Source organism: Salvelinus alpinus, chromosome 2 (genome assembly GCF_045679555.1).
Source record: "Salvelinus alpinus chromosome 2, SLU_Salpinus.1, whole genome shotgun sequence".
Classification (NCBI taxonomy): domain Eukaryota; kingdom Metazoa; phylum Chordata; class Actinopteri; order Salmoniformes; family Salmonidae; genus Salvelinus; species Salvelinus alpinus.
Window position 1 is genome coordinate 47,930,519 of NC_092087.1, and position 15,089 is coordinate 47,945,607.

A 15,089-nucleotide genomic window follows, 5' to 3' on the forward strand; every position below is an offset into this window, starting at 1 on the left:
TAAAATTACCCTCACAGACAGAAGGGAAACCCCAGAGATGTCACAGGGGGCTATAAATTTGAAGCAGCCATTTACACATTTTCTCCCCACCAAATATGGTAGTGAGAGGAAGTCCAGTCGCGAGTAGTGGAGAGGATGAAACTAGGTGAAACTGGGCCGACATTCTGCATCTAGGAAAGAAAAGTAGGAAAGGAAAGGAAGAGGGAAATTAAGTTAGGAAAGGAAGAAAGAAAGGAGCTAGGAAAGGGAAGGAGGAGAGGAATGGGAGCTAGGAAATGAGAATGGGAATCTATCAAAGAAGAGGAGGAAAGACAAGGAAGCTAGCAACGGAAGTTAGAAAAGGACTAAAAGAAAGAAGGATAGGAAAGGAGGAAAATAAATGGAGCTAGGAAATCAGGAAAAGAAAGGGAGCGAGGAAAGGAGGAAAGGAATCAAGGAAAGAAAAGGAGTTCACATGTATGTGGTAGGGATTACCACGGCCAGTAGATAAGAAATTAAGCTAGGAAAGGAAAGTGGGCGAGGAAAGGAATCTAGGAAAGAAAATACATTCACGTGTATGTGGTAGAGATTAACCACTGCCAGTAGATAGTATTGGTTTTAGTGACAGGCTAGTTTTAGTAACAGGCTAGTCTGCGAGGCTGCAGCTGGATGCATCTCAAAAAAGTACTCCCGATCGTTCCATGCAGCAGAAACGTGAGTAAAGGCCTACTGCGTCAACCAATTGGATTTCTAGGTCGCTTCTTTATTGCTTGTTGGGGCGTGTTGCTGGGAGCCTAGAACTTTGTAACTAGCCAGTAAAGTCACTGTGCTTTGAAACAGACATCATATTTATTCATTTATATTTCTATATCACGTGTTGTTCTGGAACATTGGCCATGCGCAGTAGCTAGAACAGTTATGCAACTGTCGTCTTGTTCTTGCACTGGGAGAACTAACTGTACCCAACAAGAAAACCTCGACTGTTTGATTCCCACTTTGAGAGACCACCCGTGGAATTAAACGATCCTGTCAACGGTAATGACATAAGAGACACATCCTTGACAACACATTACAGGTAAGCTTATTACTTATCAGAATGTAGGTCTATCTTCCATGCACATGTATTATCCTGACATAAGGTGCATGTCACTGACCTGATTCTGAGGCTGTGCATTGGCAAATCGTGACCTAGAATTATTCTGAGATAATTGGATTTACAATTCACAACCCTCATTGGTTTGAATGGTGTGAGCATATATATATATTTTTATTTATTTATTAATTGGGGTATTTAGAGTATACTACTACTATGTAGGTAGAGACCATTGTACAGAACAAGGCTGTCAGTAACTACAATTGGCAAAGATGCATATATAACCTAATAATTCCAAGTTATCAAAACACGAAGTTGTCTGACCATTGATACGGTATAACATTTGTATGTCTATGTGTGTGTGTCTGAGCTTTCTGAACAATGTGTGTGCAGTTATGCAATGTATATTATGTTGATGATGCTTGTGGTCTAACATTTCTGATGTTACGGTGACCAAATCACCTACACTGTGTCATAAATTTGCAAGCCACAAGCTGTACTATCTGAGTGTGACATAACTTCGTTCAAAAGTTGGGAGACTGAGGGTATTGTGTTTTTTTGCAAGTTGATAAAAAAATATAATGGCAATATTTATTTCTATTGCTTTCGTGCATTATTGTATTTTTCTGATTTGTCCGCAAATTGCTTTAGACGAGATCGTTATTTTCTTGTTAGAAAAACGCAAATAATGAGTTTTAATAAGTCAGACTAATTGGAGACGTGAGATTTGAAGCAGTGCTTTGCTTGGTTTAGGCTAGTTGTACTGTGTTAGTCCCTTTTGACTCTATACATCATATAGTCTGTAACAGAAATACGATAATCCATTTTATACTTTTTTTGTACATTGTTTCTAACAAAAGTAATTTTCCAACTGAACATGCAAATGTACAATTTCATTCCAATAACCATTACATTATGAACAATGAATTTTTAAATTGTGTAATATTAATATTATGCTTCTAACTTCCAGTGTATTTAATAATCAGTTCCCTGTTAAATCTTTTTAGAGTCTTTAACTCTTTAAAAACATTTTTATTGTGACCCATTCCCTAAAGTACATACTGTGCTTCTAAACATTTAACATTTCCTGTCTTTTTTCCAGGCCCTGTTTTTGAACATGGCCAAGAACTCCATCCACTGGTTCCGGAAGGGACTGCGTCTCCATGACAACCCGGCCCTGCTGGAGGCTGTGCGTGATTCAGACACGGTGCGCTGTGTCTACTTCCTAGACCCCTGGTTCGCTGGCTCCTCCAACCTGGGGGTCAACCGGTGGAGGTGAGGAACAACAACCGTAACTATTCATCCATCAACCAACCAGTCAATACGCTTCTATTGTCCCAGTAGATTTAAATGAATTGTCCATGCTCGGAATGCTTATGTGTTATTACCATAAATACAATTCAATGGTTATTACAGTGTTATTACAGTGTTATTACAGTGTTATTACAGTGTTATTACAGAGTGAGTGAGGTAGGTTGGGTTGAACTCTGTTCCATTTGAATTCAAGAAGTGAATTGAAAGTCCAATTCAAGATTTTGTACAAATCTTTATTGAAAATCAATGACACTGAATTGTCCCAGACCCAGCTGTTCTAGTGGTTCTAGTTTTGTGGTGCTTCTCAGAACGGCTCCCGTCACACAGTTGCCAATATCTGGCCTTGCTAAAGAGGATGGTAGTATGGAGTGATCAGATGTGCCAGCGGAAAGCCTGGACCCTGACATCATCAGGTAGTTGTTTGGGCCCAGCAGAGTAAGGATTGCAGCAGTAGGCCTATATTGTAATTATGTCTGCTTTCAAGATAAAAGTAGTGACTTCTGTATGTAGCTATTATGGTAGGTTCTGAAAGTTTGTGGATCCTATGTTTGACTATTCTTTTGGGTATCTACTAGGCTATTCTCTTTGAAACATTGATTGATGGCGAGCATGTGAAATAGTGAAGTGGTGCTTATTCCGTGGTCATTTTAAGTTAGCGGAGGAATACTAATGGGATGAATAGCAGGCAAAAGCAACAGCTTCTCTTTTCCGGTGACAGTTAAGAGAGCATTAATAGTGTAATATAAATATTTCCCTCCAAGTACTTACCGTTGCCTCGGCCAGACAAATGTTCTTTTCACTTTCTGTACAATTTAATAAATCCTCTCTGGGGCATTCTTTCTGGCGTCTTTCAAAGACTCAAGAGCGCAGAGCCGAGGCCTGTAAAATGGCGTCGTTCAGGCAGGGAGCCGGTTTAGTGTGCCAAGAGAGAGTTACATTTCCTGAGTAAGTGGTTGCTATTGGGATGACCTACTTTCCAGCAGGCTATGCAGTGGCAGAGCGGCCTAGCTTGATCTCTTAACTGCTCAAGCAGCAGGAGGTGGCAGTGGCCCTCAGATCCGCAGCTGGATTAACCACAGTTTCAATGGTAACACCTATACTTTCTTTGTTATTTGATCTGGAAAATTGCTAGTGTGAAGCAGCAGACAGATAGCAGGACTATCGGCTTATCTGGCCTCTCTCCACAGGCGGTGTGTTTATCGTTGTCTTCAAAGGTGTTCAGGTGTTTACTCAAACACCAGACAAACACACCATGTATCACCTGCTGCTCTTCTCTCAGGGGGCTGTTCTTACGCTTAGCAGAAGGATCACAGCATTTTCTGGTGACTACGTTCAGTCAGTCATTCAGTCACCTGGGATGCTATGCTGTGATCCTGCTAACTCAGCCACGGCACAGTTTCATGCCAAATATGACATATGCAACGGTGAGGACTGAATCTGTGCCCCAATGACATGATTTACTGCATAAATGCTGGAAAGGGTGTCGTAAATGCGAAAAGGCAAATGTGAGCTTCAGAAAGTTTGTGTGAAAGACTAGTTGTTGAAACCTGCATCGTGAAACATGCGGTGATGGAGCAATTATAATATGATCATTGCATACCATCATAACATAAATGATGGACATGTGGTCAAAGGGCGTCGGTCTGCTTCTTAGAAAGGGATTTAGAGTTTATGTATTTATATCCTGATCCAACAAACATGTTCTTATTCATTTACTTATAATGTATTATTTAGTGGGACTTATTAGGGTTTTATTCAGTCAAACATGGTGTCAGGTCTAAGTAGTAAACATGAGTCTCTTTGCGCTCTGAGAATGCCCCTGAAGCAGTGTCCTCTCCAGCATGGCCATGTAGTGACGGTCGTCGTCCCTCCTGTGTTTCAGGTTCCTGCTGCAGTGTCTGGAAGATCTAGACGCAAGCCTTCGGAAGCTCAACTCCCGTCTGTTTGTGATCCGAGGCCAGCCGGCCAACATCTTCCCCCGACTCTTTAAGGTGAGACCCCTTTTCCCTCCCCTCTCCCCCAGCCTCCCTCACCCCCAGGGACAGCAAATATTCACCCTACTGTATCAGTGTTTGCTGACCATTTCAAAGCCGATCAGTATATATGGTTTTAACCCCAGTGTGTGTCTGCTGTGTCCTGTCCTCTCAGGACTGGAACATCTCCCAGCTGACGTTTGAGTGTGACTCTGAGCCGTTCGGTAAGGAGCGGGATGCAGCCATTAAGAAACTGGCCACAGAGGCTGGAGTGGAGGTTGTCAGCAGGACCTCACACACTCTCTACGACCTGGACAAGTGAGTGGGACACCCGGATGACATCACTTGGAGGTTTGGATTGAACAGAGCCCTAACTGAAAACACTCTCCTCTCTGCAGGATCATAGAGCTCAACGGGGGTCATCCTCCTCTCACCTTCAAGCATTTCCAGACATTGGTGGGCTCCATGCCGCCCCCCGATGCCCCAGTAGAGGCTCTGTCCCGGGCCAGCATGGGTCGATGTGTCACCCCTGTCTCAGACAACCACAGGGACAAGTACGGAGTACCCCTATTGGAGGAGCTGGGTAAGACACTATTGGAATGGGTGTCCATACTTGCTTCATGGAGTTGAACATTCAATTGTTTTCGCAATTCTTTCAAGTCTGTCTAGAATGGTTCTTAAAAGCGGAAAAAACGAGTTTTCGAGATAATTTACCTCAAGTGTCTAAACATGCTCTGTGTTTCTCTCCCCAGGCTTTGATACAGAGGGCTTAGCTCCAGCCGTGTGGCCAGGAGGAGAGAGTGAAGCTCTCACCAGGATAGAGAGACAATTGGGACCTGACCTCTCCACTGTACGTAACCACGCACGCGCACGCACGCACGCACGCACACACACACACACACACACACACATACACACACACAGAGACTCATTAGTAATTATGTTTTATATCATAGATGGGATTTTTTTTTATGGTGAACGAGCGTTGCAGATTTTCCTGTCCAATTATATCATCAATGTATCATATATTAAACCACCTTTCTCTCTCTCCAGGCGTGGCAGGTGAATTTTGAGAGTACCAGGAAGACCGCCAGCCCCCTGCTGCCCAGTCCTCTAGGTCTCAGCCCCTACCTCCGCTTTGGATGTCTGTCCTGTCGACTTTTCTACAGCAAACTGGCAGAGCTCTACAAGAAGGTACAGTACCTCACACACATAACTACACCTACTAAATACTATCACACACACATTCATCCCTACCGAACACCAACACACATCCGTCCCAACCTAACACCAACACACATCCGTCCCAACCTAACACCAACACACATCCGTCCCAACCTAACACCAACACACATCCGTCCCAACCTAACACCAACACACATCCGTCCCAACCTAACACCAACTCTTACTTGTCACAGTGAACTTTCACATAAGATTGCTCCTATTTTCCTCACGATTACATTCTCCTCTCTCTTCTCCCCTCAGGTGAAGACGAACGGCAGTCCCCCCATCTCTCTCTACGACAAGCTGCTGTGGCGTGAGTTCTTCTACACGGCTGCCACTAACAACCCCCGCTTCGACAAAATGGACGGGAACCCCATCTGTATCCGCATCCCCTGGGACCGCAACGCCGAGGCGCTGGCCAAGTGGGCCGAAGCCAAGACGGGCTTCCCCTGGATCGACGCCATCATGACTCAGCTGAGGCAGGAAGGCTGGATCCACCACCTGGCCAGACACGCTGTGGCCTGCTTCCTGACCAGAGGAGACCTGTGGATCAGCTGGGAGGAGGGCATGAAGGTAGAGAAAGATGGAGGGTGGTGTGGAGGGAGAGAGGGCTGGGAAGAGGGAATGAAGGTAGAGAGAAGGGAGGGAGGGGGGAAGAATCAGAAGAGATACATGTTATGTGTGAATGACTGTGTTGTTGTTCTGTGTGTGTCTGTCAGGTGTTTGAGGAGCTGCTGCTGGATGCAGACTGGAGTGTGAACGCAGGCAGCTGGTTGTGTCACTCCTGCAGTTCCTTCTTCCAGCAGTTCTTCCACTGCTACTGCCCCGTGGGCTTCGGACGAAAAATAGATCCCGAAGGAGACTTCATTAGGTTGGTATAGCTACATGCACGCACACACAAACACCCACACACACAAGATGCACACACACAAGTATCTTCTTTATCAAGTCATGCATTAGCAAGGCTGTTCTGTCTGACCACTGTCTGTATGTTATGCTGAACCAACTGCTCTGGCAGTTGTGACGAGGTGCTGAGATTTAATTTCTCCCTCTGCTTGCAGACGCTACTTACCTGTCCTGAAAGACATGCCAGACAAGTACATCTACGACCCTTGGAACGCCCCCATAGAGGTGCAGCGGGCGGCCAAATGTGTGGTCGGGGTGGACTACCCCAAACCCATGGTGAACCATGCAGAGGCCAGCCGACTCAACATAGAGAGGATGAGACAAATGTACCAGCAGCTGTCCAGATACAGAGGAGTCAGTAAGTATTTTTCTCCCTCACTTTGTATTGAACTCTCTCGCTTTTCTTTTTCACTCTCTTCCTATCACCTGCCCACTCTCTTTTTCTCTCGCTCTCTCTCTTTTTCTTTCTGTCTGTCTCTATCGCGCTCTTTCTCACACTTGGTAATTCATTATAACTTGTGTCTCTCTCCCAATAGGCTTACTAGCAGCTGTGCCGACCAGTCCCACTGAGGATCTGAATGCGGTGGCATCGCCCTCTACTGGTAGAAAACACAGCGGGCTCAACGGCCATCATGGTGAGCAAGGCTCATTTGCCTAAACCTCCTTAGATACCGTTCATACATTATCCCAAATAATATCACACCACGACTGCAAAGTGAGCACACTCTAACCCACACTTCACCTCCCCTCTCCCTCTCTTCTCCTCTCTCCAGGCCGTAGTAGAGTAAATGTGATCGGTGAGGAGCTGCCGGGACTCAGTGGAGTGAGGCCACGACCTGGACCAACATACACTCAGAGTAAGTCTAGACACAGTATTTCATATCCGACTGGACACAGACTGGTCACAACAGTCACTTGCAGTGTTATGTAGAGGAGGACATTCTTATGGGTCTATTTCTGTTTGCCTCTTGGTCACTGCAGGCTGTGGAATGGCGCACACAGAGCAGGCAGGATCGTCCAATCAGCAAGTCTGTCGGACAGGATGTGCCCATGAGTTTGCTGTGCCTCACTATCCAGGTCATCTGTCACGGGGCGGGACTGGGAAGAGGGGGCGGGAGTCGGAACAGGAAGTGGGCAGCGACTTTCCGGCCCCTGCCTTCAAGGTGCAGCGACACCACCGACATGTAAGTCAGGGGTCAGGGGTCAATATTTGTGTTTACATTCTGTTTTCTAAAGTCGATGTTATGTACCTGGGGGGATGTCACAAAGCATGATCGATAAGCTATTAAATAGTCTGAAATATTCATATTTCTGAGTTCATAAATATAGACTTTTAGGGGCATAGTAAAATAGACTCCACATGATCAGTTTATCAGAGCTCCTGCTTTGTCAGACTATAAACATGGTGAAACGATGTCATAATATTTTACAATGTTTTCTTTGTTCTGTGTTTGTGTTTCAGAAGAGTACGGGTCAACAGGATGAGAGGATGGCTGTGTCTTCATAAGCTGCTGCCGTCATAGATAGATATTATTTTGTATGATATATACTGTACAGAGATGTTTAAAGACAGATTTTTATTTTTTGTATAAAAAGGGAAAACTCTCTTTGTTCCCGTATGCGATGTCACATGAAAGTCCCTGAGACGTCTTAGGTTTGAGATCTCAAAGATGTACTATTTCAATTAGGCAAAAGGGTCAAATCAGTTTGGGTTTATCGTAATCTAATCTTGAGAGCTTATTATGACCCTAAATACCCCACCTGGGTTGAATATGAGATACAGTCTATAATATGTTATGATGTAATTTATGTAAATATGTCAGTTAGACTGTGGACTGTACATTACATTTTCCCATACTGTGCCTTACTGTATGTGTGTGACACATAGCCATATAGCCCGAAGACAAACCATTTCACTGGATACCTGATATTTAGGTCTGGACTACCCATGACCTTTAGGGTTTACCTTTGACCTCTAACCCTGAGGATCAAATCACCTGCTCTCTGTAGGGAAAGTATATGTAATAGCCTCAGCAGTTCATCATGTGTTGTTCTTCCACCATGTTTCTTATTTTTTCTAAAATGGAGGGTGAAGAATGTTATTCTGGGTAGAGGATGTGAACTGCCTGGATGGAAGATCAGTGTTACTGCTGGTGGTGAACAAGTGGCCTACTGTATTATGCTCCATCTACCATTGCCTCTGCTGGGGACACTGCCATTGGGAGTTCTTCCCAGATTCACTAGCTTCTGAAAGATGTAGTACTGTGACATTGCTTTAATACTGTCTTCCATAGTGTAATGCACTAACCATAAGTCACTCTGGATAAGAGCGTCTGCCAAATGACCAAAATGTCAAATGTAAATGTAATGTCAACTTTCAAGCAGAAAGTCAATCTTCAGTTTCAAAAACTAGCAGGAAGTCAATCTATTTTATGTTGGCTGGTATCATGTAGGTTGTTTTCATAAATCTGCTTTTTATACAGATTGTTTTTTGTTTTCCTTCTGGGGCTGTACATTACTGGTTTAAAAAAAAATATTAGCTTTAAATTTCATATATACATTTTTAAATAACTTAATTGATATAGTATATGTACCTCTATCTCTGCTCTTGGCTATGTAAACTATTCTATTTCAACTGAAATTAAATAGTTGAAACACACTGACATTTTAACGTGCGATTCATCATCCAATTTCATTTCTGTTCATGAATTTGTTACATTTCATTAGGCTAATTATTTCAGCGATATTGGTAATAATTCATGAAAGTTAGTACAATAAGCTAGCTGGGGCCCTCTTCTGCTTCTGAGTTGAACCGGTTTGGAATGGGTTGCCTTTTAGCAAGACCATGATGGTTCCAGACTGGCACCAAGGATGTGAGCAGGAAAGCTACAAGGTTTTACTGATTTATCAGCAGTTTATTTAAATACACTTGACAAAAGTTAACACTTACAAGTACTTTATCTTTTTGGAACATGGAGAAGTTTCAAAGTACGCCATTGCAGACAAAAGAACGTCAAGAGGATTCAATATCTTGTCTGGCTGGTTGCCAGTAAGGCCTAGATTCAATACGGACGGCAGAAGATCTGCGTAACAGCACGATTGACATTCAAACGGTAATTTCCGATTGATACATGCAGCGTTTAAACACGGAAACATTGCCTTGAAGATGCATAGCAGTAAACAGGTGATCGGATTGAATCTAGCACTTAGGTTCAGCAGTAGAATAGTCCACCTGTTGTGTTGTCCATAGTGATATGTAATGCAGTAACAGTTTGGTACAAAGGCTAATAATAGGACCCCATATTGACCCAAACACTCAGACCCTTGAGAATCAGCAACACCCAAGAGCCCTTCAACATGGCAACAAAGACATTACACAAACAGAGTATGTTGCCATTGAAGAAATGCAGTCCCAATGGACTTCTCAAATTTAGTACCATCTCCAACTATTCATTTGGCTTCATCATTTAATTCCTGGGTACACCCCAGGCCTCATTTAGACTAACAGTTGCAAAACCTTTCGCAACGGAAAACATTTACTCCAAAGGTTAAACGTTTTGTAACAAAAACAAGTTTATTGGACAAATTCAGGTAGGTCCCTCACCATTTCAATGCGTTTGCTTCCTAGTGAGTACACCCCGGTAGCATAGACTTGAGACTATAAGGTACATCCCAAATTGTGAATGAGACAGAGGCACAATGTCAAACTTCCCACGAGACTTTATTATGTTGGAAAGTACAAGCATGCCAGACAGTCATATCAGCATTCTCTACCAGCAACAGCCAAGTTATGGCAGAAGACAGAAACAAACCCAAACTGTTGCATTGAAATGTTGAGTTTCCATAGAAACGTTATAAAAGGACCAAAGACAGACAGTAGAGAAACAAGTCCATCAATAAATAGATATTTTATTTTGTGTAAAATTGATGACGTCTCCATTTCATATATGCATCTACTGAATAACCATGAATAAAGTGATCATATCGTTTTACCACAACAACCTAAACAGGGCTATTGGCTCTCAGAACCACATCACCTCCAACTCTTATTTTGGAAATGCTATCAAACTCTTTTCAGAAGACCCAAAAAGCTATCTTCACATGGTTCACTGTAGCATTTCGAAACAAGCTAATGTTCTGTGTTTGGGTTTGCGGTCACAAAAAAAAAACTCATACAAAAATTCCAGCACATTATAAACCACAAACCAGGCTTTAAATGGTGGAAGAGAAGAACCCAACCTAGCATGCCTGTATCTCTCTCCCTTCTTATATAACTGCTTTACATTGTCTTAAGGCTTCAGGGGACCATGTAGGTTTGGATGAAGACCCCCTGTACACACTGCTCAGTGAAATGGTGTTTGGGGGGGGGGGGGGGGGGAATAGAGGGCGAGGGGGACAATTGTGACCTCTGGCCTGAATAAATAGTAATCTCCCTCTTCAACACTAACAAAAACACAGATTTTAAAAAATGACAAAAAAAAGAACAGGGAAAGAAGGGGGAGGCTACAAAAGGCACTACTGAACATGTTGTTTCCCCAGGTACAACTTAGTGAATGATGTACAAACGAAGAAAAAAAACTAACGAAATCAATCCACTTTGAAAACATGGCGACTAGCTTCAACTCATCACTTCCTCTTATGGCTCAGTCGGTGGGGCGATGCATTGTGTTGCGTGTCCATCATCGTCATCATCTCCTCCTCACTCTGCCTTGTCCTTTGTCTTGGCTCTGAACGGAACTTTGCCAGCTACCGTGGAACCCACTGATGACACGCCCCCGGCGACCGATGACACGCCCCCGGCGACCCCTTTCACCAGGCTGACGCTCATTGAGGGGACTGAAGTAACTGCTGATTTAGTGTACTCCAGACTCTTCCCACCGAGCCAGGCAACTCCTCCTACCGTGGCACCCACCACAGTTTTACTGGCACGGAACAGGCCACCCCCGACCCGCCAGATCATGCCCGGCTGGGCCTCGGGGTGCTCCTTACCTGCATCCTTCCCCTCATCTATGAGAGAGATGGGTTTTAGAACACACGCAAAACAGTTTTAGAAAGATGGACATAACAGATAGCGAAAGACCAGAGAGTGAGGACCACACATCATGTTTGTGAAACAGACCATCAGCAGAGAAAGAGGCCTACACACAATGAATCATATCATTAAACAATAGTAAGGCATGTCAATACATTGAGGTATCCTACTTAGTAACCACATTCCCATCCAGTTACGTGAGTAAAGTCATACCAGATAAAAATCACAACAGCTGTGATGGAACACAAAGTTTTGGTACGACATAACCATCATATCGAAGTAAACTGAGGCACACGATGACATGGTGTGTGGTCCTCCTACTACAACTCGGAGAAACCATGCAGTTTAAATTGCATGGTATGAGAATGATCATCCAGAGTAAGCACATTTGCTATTTAACGCAACAGTTGTGACAAACTATTGGTAGAGTTGAAGAGGCGATGGAAACATTCAATTTTTTATTTGGTACATGAAACCAATGTGCAAAACTGCTATAGTGTGTGCATATTTTCGTTGTTGAAGGATTCTTACTCTGATGAAAAATAAGGGCCATATGGTTTCGAAAACCATATTGCAAGCGATGATTGGCATTTCTAAACGTTAAAAAAACAGCTTCAGGATTGTAGTACACGAGGTCTTTGGGAACGAAGCTAATGACTGAAAACTGTAGGGTTGAAGGCAGAATGCCACCTTGAGTTTGAGAGCTACAACCTCACCTGATCACAAACAAACATACTCCCTTAATACATCTCTACAGTTTGTTAAACAGCAACACAACCCTTTACCCTGAATTGCACCTTATCCCAGATGGTTCAAGTGTCCCTTGACAAAGGGGGCTTTAATTGCCCACCAAGAGAGATGGCTACAGCGCAGAGACATATTGTTCAACGCACTGTTGATGATTGTGTTATTTACCTGCTGTGGGCTCGCTTCCAGTTAACTCAGGTTCTTCTTCCACGAGACAACCTTCAGGCTGGGGCTCTGGGGTGGCGTTCACGTTCTTACAGAACAAAAACAATACTGATTAGGCTAGAATACATGCAATTTAATAAGCAAGTTCATACAAGTAGTATCTTACAAATTGTTAAACCATCAACACTATAAGCCTGTTGGAAAAGTCAAAACAGTATAATCTAACACTTAGAACTGTATTTCTGAATAGAAAAATCGGTGCAAATTCTGAGCAGCCATGAAACAGTGCTCAAAAGGCACAAGTAGGTTAAATAACTGCATATTATTAGTAAGGTTATGCGCTGGGATTTCTTGCACAAAACGTTACATTTTTGACGGAGCCCGTCAAGCACAAGCAACGTTCAAAACCAGTGCTTGTTGGGTGTTCAAAGTTCTTACTCTTGTTGCAAAACCATACGACAATCATGGTTTGCTTCGTGTTGATTTAAAATGCCCTTTTGTTAAATCAACCAAAAATATGACAAAGCTAAGGCTACAGGCTTTTAAAGGAGTCTTAAAAAGTCGTCCTGTTGTGAAAGCTCCAATTAGCTGGTTACATAGGCTGCACAGGGAAAACACTCAAATCATAACGCTAGCGAAATTTCACACACACACACGTCAACAATTTGGGCTGTAGCTTTAGTTTAATATTTAAAAAATGTCCTTAACCTACTGTTTGCTTGAAAGGAAGCACAGTGCATCACTCAGTCCGGATCTAATCAATTTCGTATTTCGTTCGTGCGCAATTGGTTTTATCATACCCCAATTGATATGCAGTAGCCTATCACTTTACTTATCGTAAGCACATACATAAATCGATACAGAAGAACAGACATATCCTTACCTTCACCATGTTTCCAGTAATTTCTGATGCCCGCTTGTAGAAGGGACTGCTACGCACCTGAGACGAAAAATTGGTGCGCTCGTTTGTTTCCTGAAAATATTATTACAATTTTCAGCCCCCGGTGCCTTTTTACTTTTGTTCAAACTCCTCTATTCAAAGCTATACTTTAATAGCGTGTTGTCCTGTATTTTAACGCACGTAAAATCGTACTTTCGCGGTTTCAAACTTTCCTTATAAAATATAGGATGTATCTTGTTGGTTCTGCCGACGTGGCGCCTCAACTACTGCACTCGTTTTCTCCGGATCTTGCGTCACCTCAAACAGGCTCCAGCTCTCTCTATTTTATTCATGAGTGCTACATGTCTTATGTGTTCTACGGGGCAGACGGAATACATATTTTTTCAGGATTCACTTAAAGGAAAACATGTTATGTAATGCTGCCGAATTTCGAGTGGCCCTTTGGACTATAATGGTCAAAAAGATCATGACGTATGATTAATTCACAAGGATCAGTACATATTTTATATTTTGGTAATACATTCATTCACCCAAATAACACAAAATATTAGTTATTTATAAGGTTTATTTATTCAGTATTTGTTCATGTTAAAGATATACAAAAAAACATGTTACACCATACCAACATAAGAGTGAGTGTTGGTTGCCATGCCAACGGTGATAAGGTTGTTCTGAATAGACAGACAGCTGCACCACTGCCAGCCCAGAGAAAAACATCTCTCCACTGCTGAATGGTCTCCTGTGAAGGAAGTGAGTCACATGCCATATAGGCTGTAATGAAGAAAACTGTGGCTCTTCCAATAATAGATGTGAGTACTGCCTGTCACACCTGCAGCCTACTTCTCTCTGTCACGTCCTAGATTCAAGCCCCTTGACGTCCTGCCTTACCGTGGCCTGTGGAGCAGATAAAGTATGACGGTTGAATGAGCATGTCTGCTGTCGTCGTCTTAAGAGTTTTCAGTTCTGCAATGTTTACGCCTCGGCTTCAGAGCCAGCCTTCCACAACAAGATGCCGCAAAACAGGTGCATGTGAAATTCAATGCAAAAGTCTGTTTCCCAGTCTCTGTACCTAAGACTACAAGGCTACCAATGAAGTGCAAAGAAATGGCGGTGTATGCACCATCATGATAATTGCTATTTTGCTAGCTTCTTCCATGATGTAGCTAATATTTCACTCCTGGTCTTGAGTGTCAGAGACACTGTGCGTGTGGACACTGACAGTGAAATGGACTGTCTGACAACTCTGTGATTGTAAGGATGGAGTCTCTGTGCAAAGGCTTGGGAATACATACGGCCACTCCAACAGGAGACTCTTCTTATCTCCCCTGATAACATGTCGTCAGTTCCCAGCCTCTGTACCCGACATGGTTCCTCTGCATGTTGCCTCTCTTCGCCAGGCTTGCAGCGACAGTAGAACAGGTCTTGGAAGAAAGCAGTCACAGTTGATGCTTCGTTGATGCTTCCTACCAGAGATTGTCCAGAAGACATTTTTAATTTTTAATTTAACCTTTATTTAACCAGGAAGGGCCCATTGAGATTTGAAATCTCTTTTTCAAGAGCGTCCTGGCCAAGATAGGCGGCACCAAGTCATTACCCAATTAAAGACAGACAACATGAAAAACTACAGGCAATCTAGTAAGAAAAAACATAGAATTCGCAAGAGTTTAACAAAATCATAAAACAGCAATTAAAAACATTGACAGGTCAGGGAATAAGCCTCAAAATCCTTCATCAATGATTCAAAAACACTGATGG

The 15,089-nt window shown here is 43.1% G+C and overlaps 2 protein-coding genes across 3 annotated transcripts; one reads left to right on the forward strand and one right to left on the reverse strand.

Annotated features, from left to right (window-relative positions):
• The first annotated feature begins 908 nt into the window (after positions 1 to 908).
• On the forward strand, positions 909 to 9,148 carry LOC139563412 (cryptochrome-1-like). 2 transcript variants are annotated; one of them, XM_071382064.1, is made up of 14 exons: positions 909 to 1,054; positions 2,175 to 2,347; positions 4,269 to 4,377; positions 4,535 to 4,677; positions 4,758 to 4,942; positions 5,112 to 5,209; positions 5,413 to 5,553; positions 5,845 to 6,156; positions 6,303 to 6,454; positions 6,645 to 6,847; positions 7,026 to 7,124; positions 7,263 to 7,346; positions 7,471 to 7,673; positions 7,952 to 9,148. In XM_071382064.1, exons 2-14 carry the CDS (start codon positions 2,190 to 2,192, stop codon positions 7,994 to 7,996), a joined length of 1,932 nt encoding a protein of 643 aa, XP_071238165.1. In that variant the 5' UTR covers positions 909 to 1,054; positions 2,175 to 2,189; the 3' UTR covers positions 7,997 to 9,148. The 2 variants fall into 2 exon arrangements, with proteins under 2 accessions (XP_071238165.1, XP_071238174.1); XM_071382073.1 differs by having other exon boundaries at positions 917 to 1,054; positions 7,955 to 8,139.
• A 1,043-nt stretch (positions 9,149 to 10,191) lies between these two features.
• LOC139563435 (transmembrane protein 263-like) lies at positions 10,192 to 13,655 on the reverse strand. The gene is made up of 3 exons (XM_071382105.1): positions 13,317 to 13,655; positions 12,437 to 12,521; positions 10,192 to 11,496 (listed from the first exon to the last, which is right to left on the reverse strand). Exons 1-3 carry the CDS (start codon positions 13,323 to 13,325, stop codon positions 11,189 to 11,191), a joined length of 402 nt encoding a protein of 133 aa, XP_071238206.1. The 5' UTR covers positions 13,326 to 13,655; the 3' UTR covers positions 10,192 to 11,188.
• Positions 13,656 to 15,089: the final 1,434 nt, after the last annotated feature.

What these genes read in the sequence shown, in the direction of transcription:
- LOC139563412 (XM_071382064.1), top strand. Translation starts at nt 2,190, where the DNA reads ATGGCCAAGAACTCCATCCACTGGTTCCGGAAGGGACTGCGTCTCCAT. An exon ending in TCTTCCCCCGACTCTTTAAG is followed by an intron (nt 4,378 to 4,534) that starts GTGAGACCCCTT and finishes CTGTCCTCTCAG; the next exon opens with GACTGGAACATCTCCCAGCT. An exon ending in ACCCCTATTGGAGGAGCTGG is followed by an intron (nt 4,943 to 5,111) that starts GTAAGACACTAT and finishes TTCTCTCCCCAG; the next exon opens with GCTTTGATACAGAGGGCTTA.
- LOC139563435 (XM_071382105.1), bottom strand. An exon ending in TGGAAGCGAGCCCACAGCAG is followed by an intron (nt 11,497 to 12,436) that starts GTAAATAACACA and finishes TCTCTCTCATAG; the next exon opens with ATGAGGGGAAGGATGCAGGT.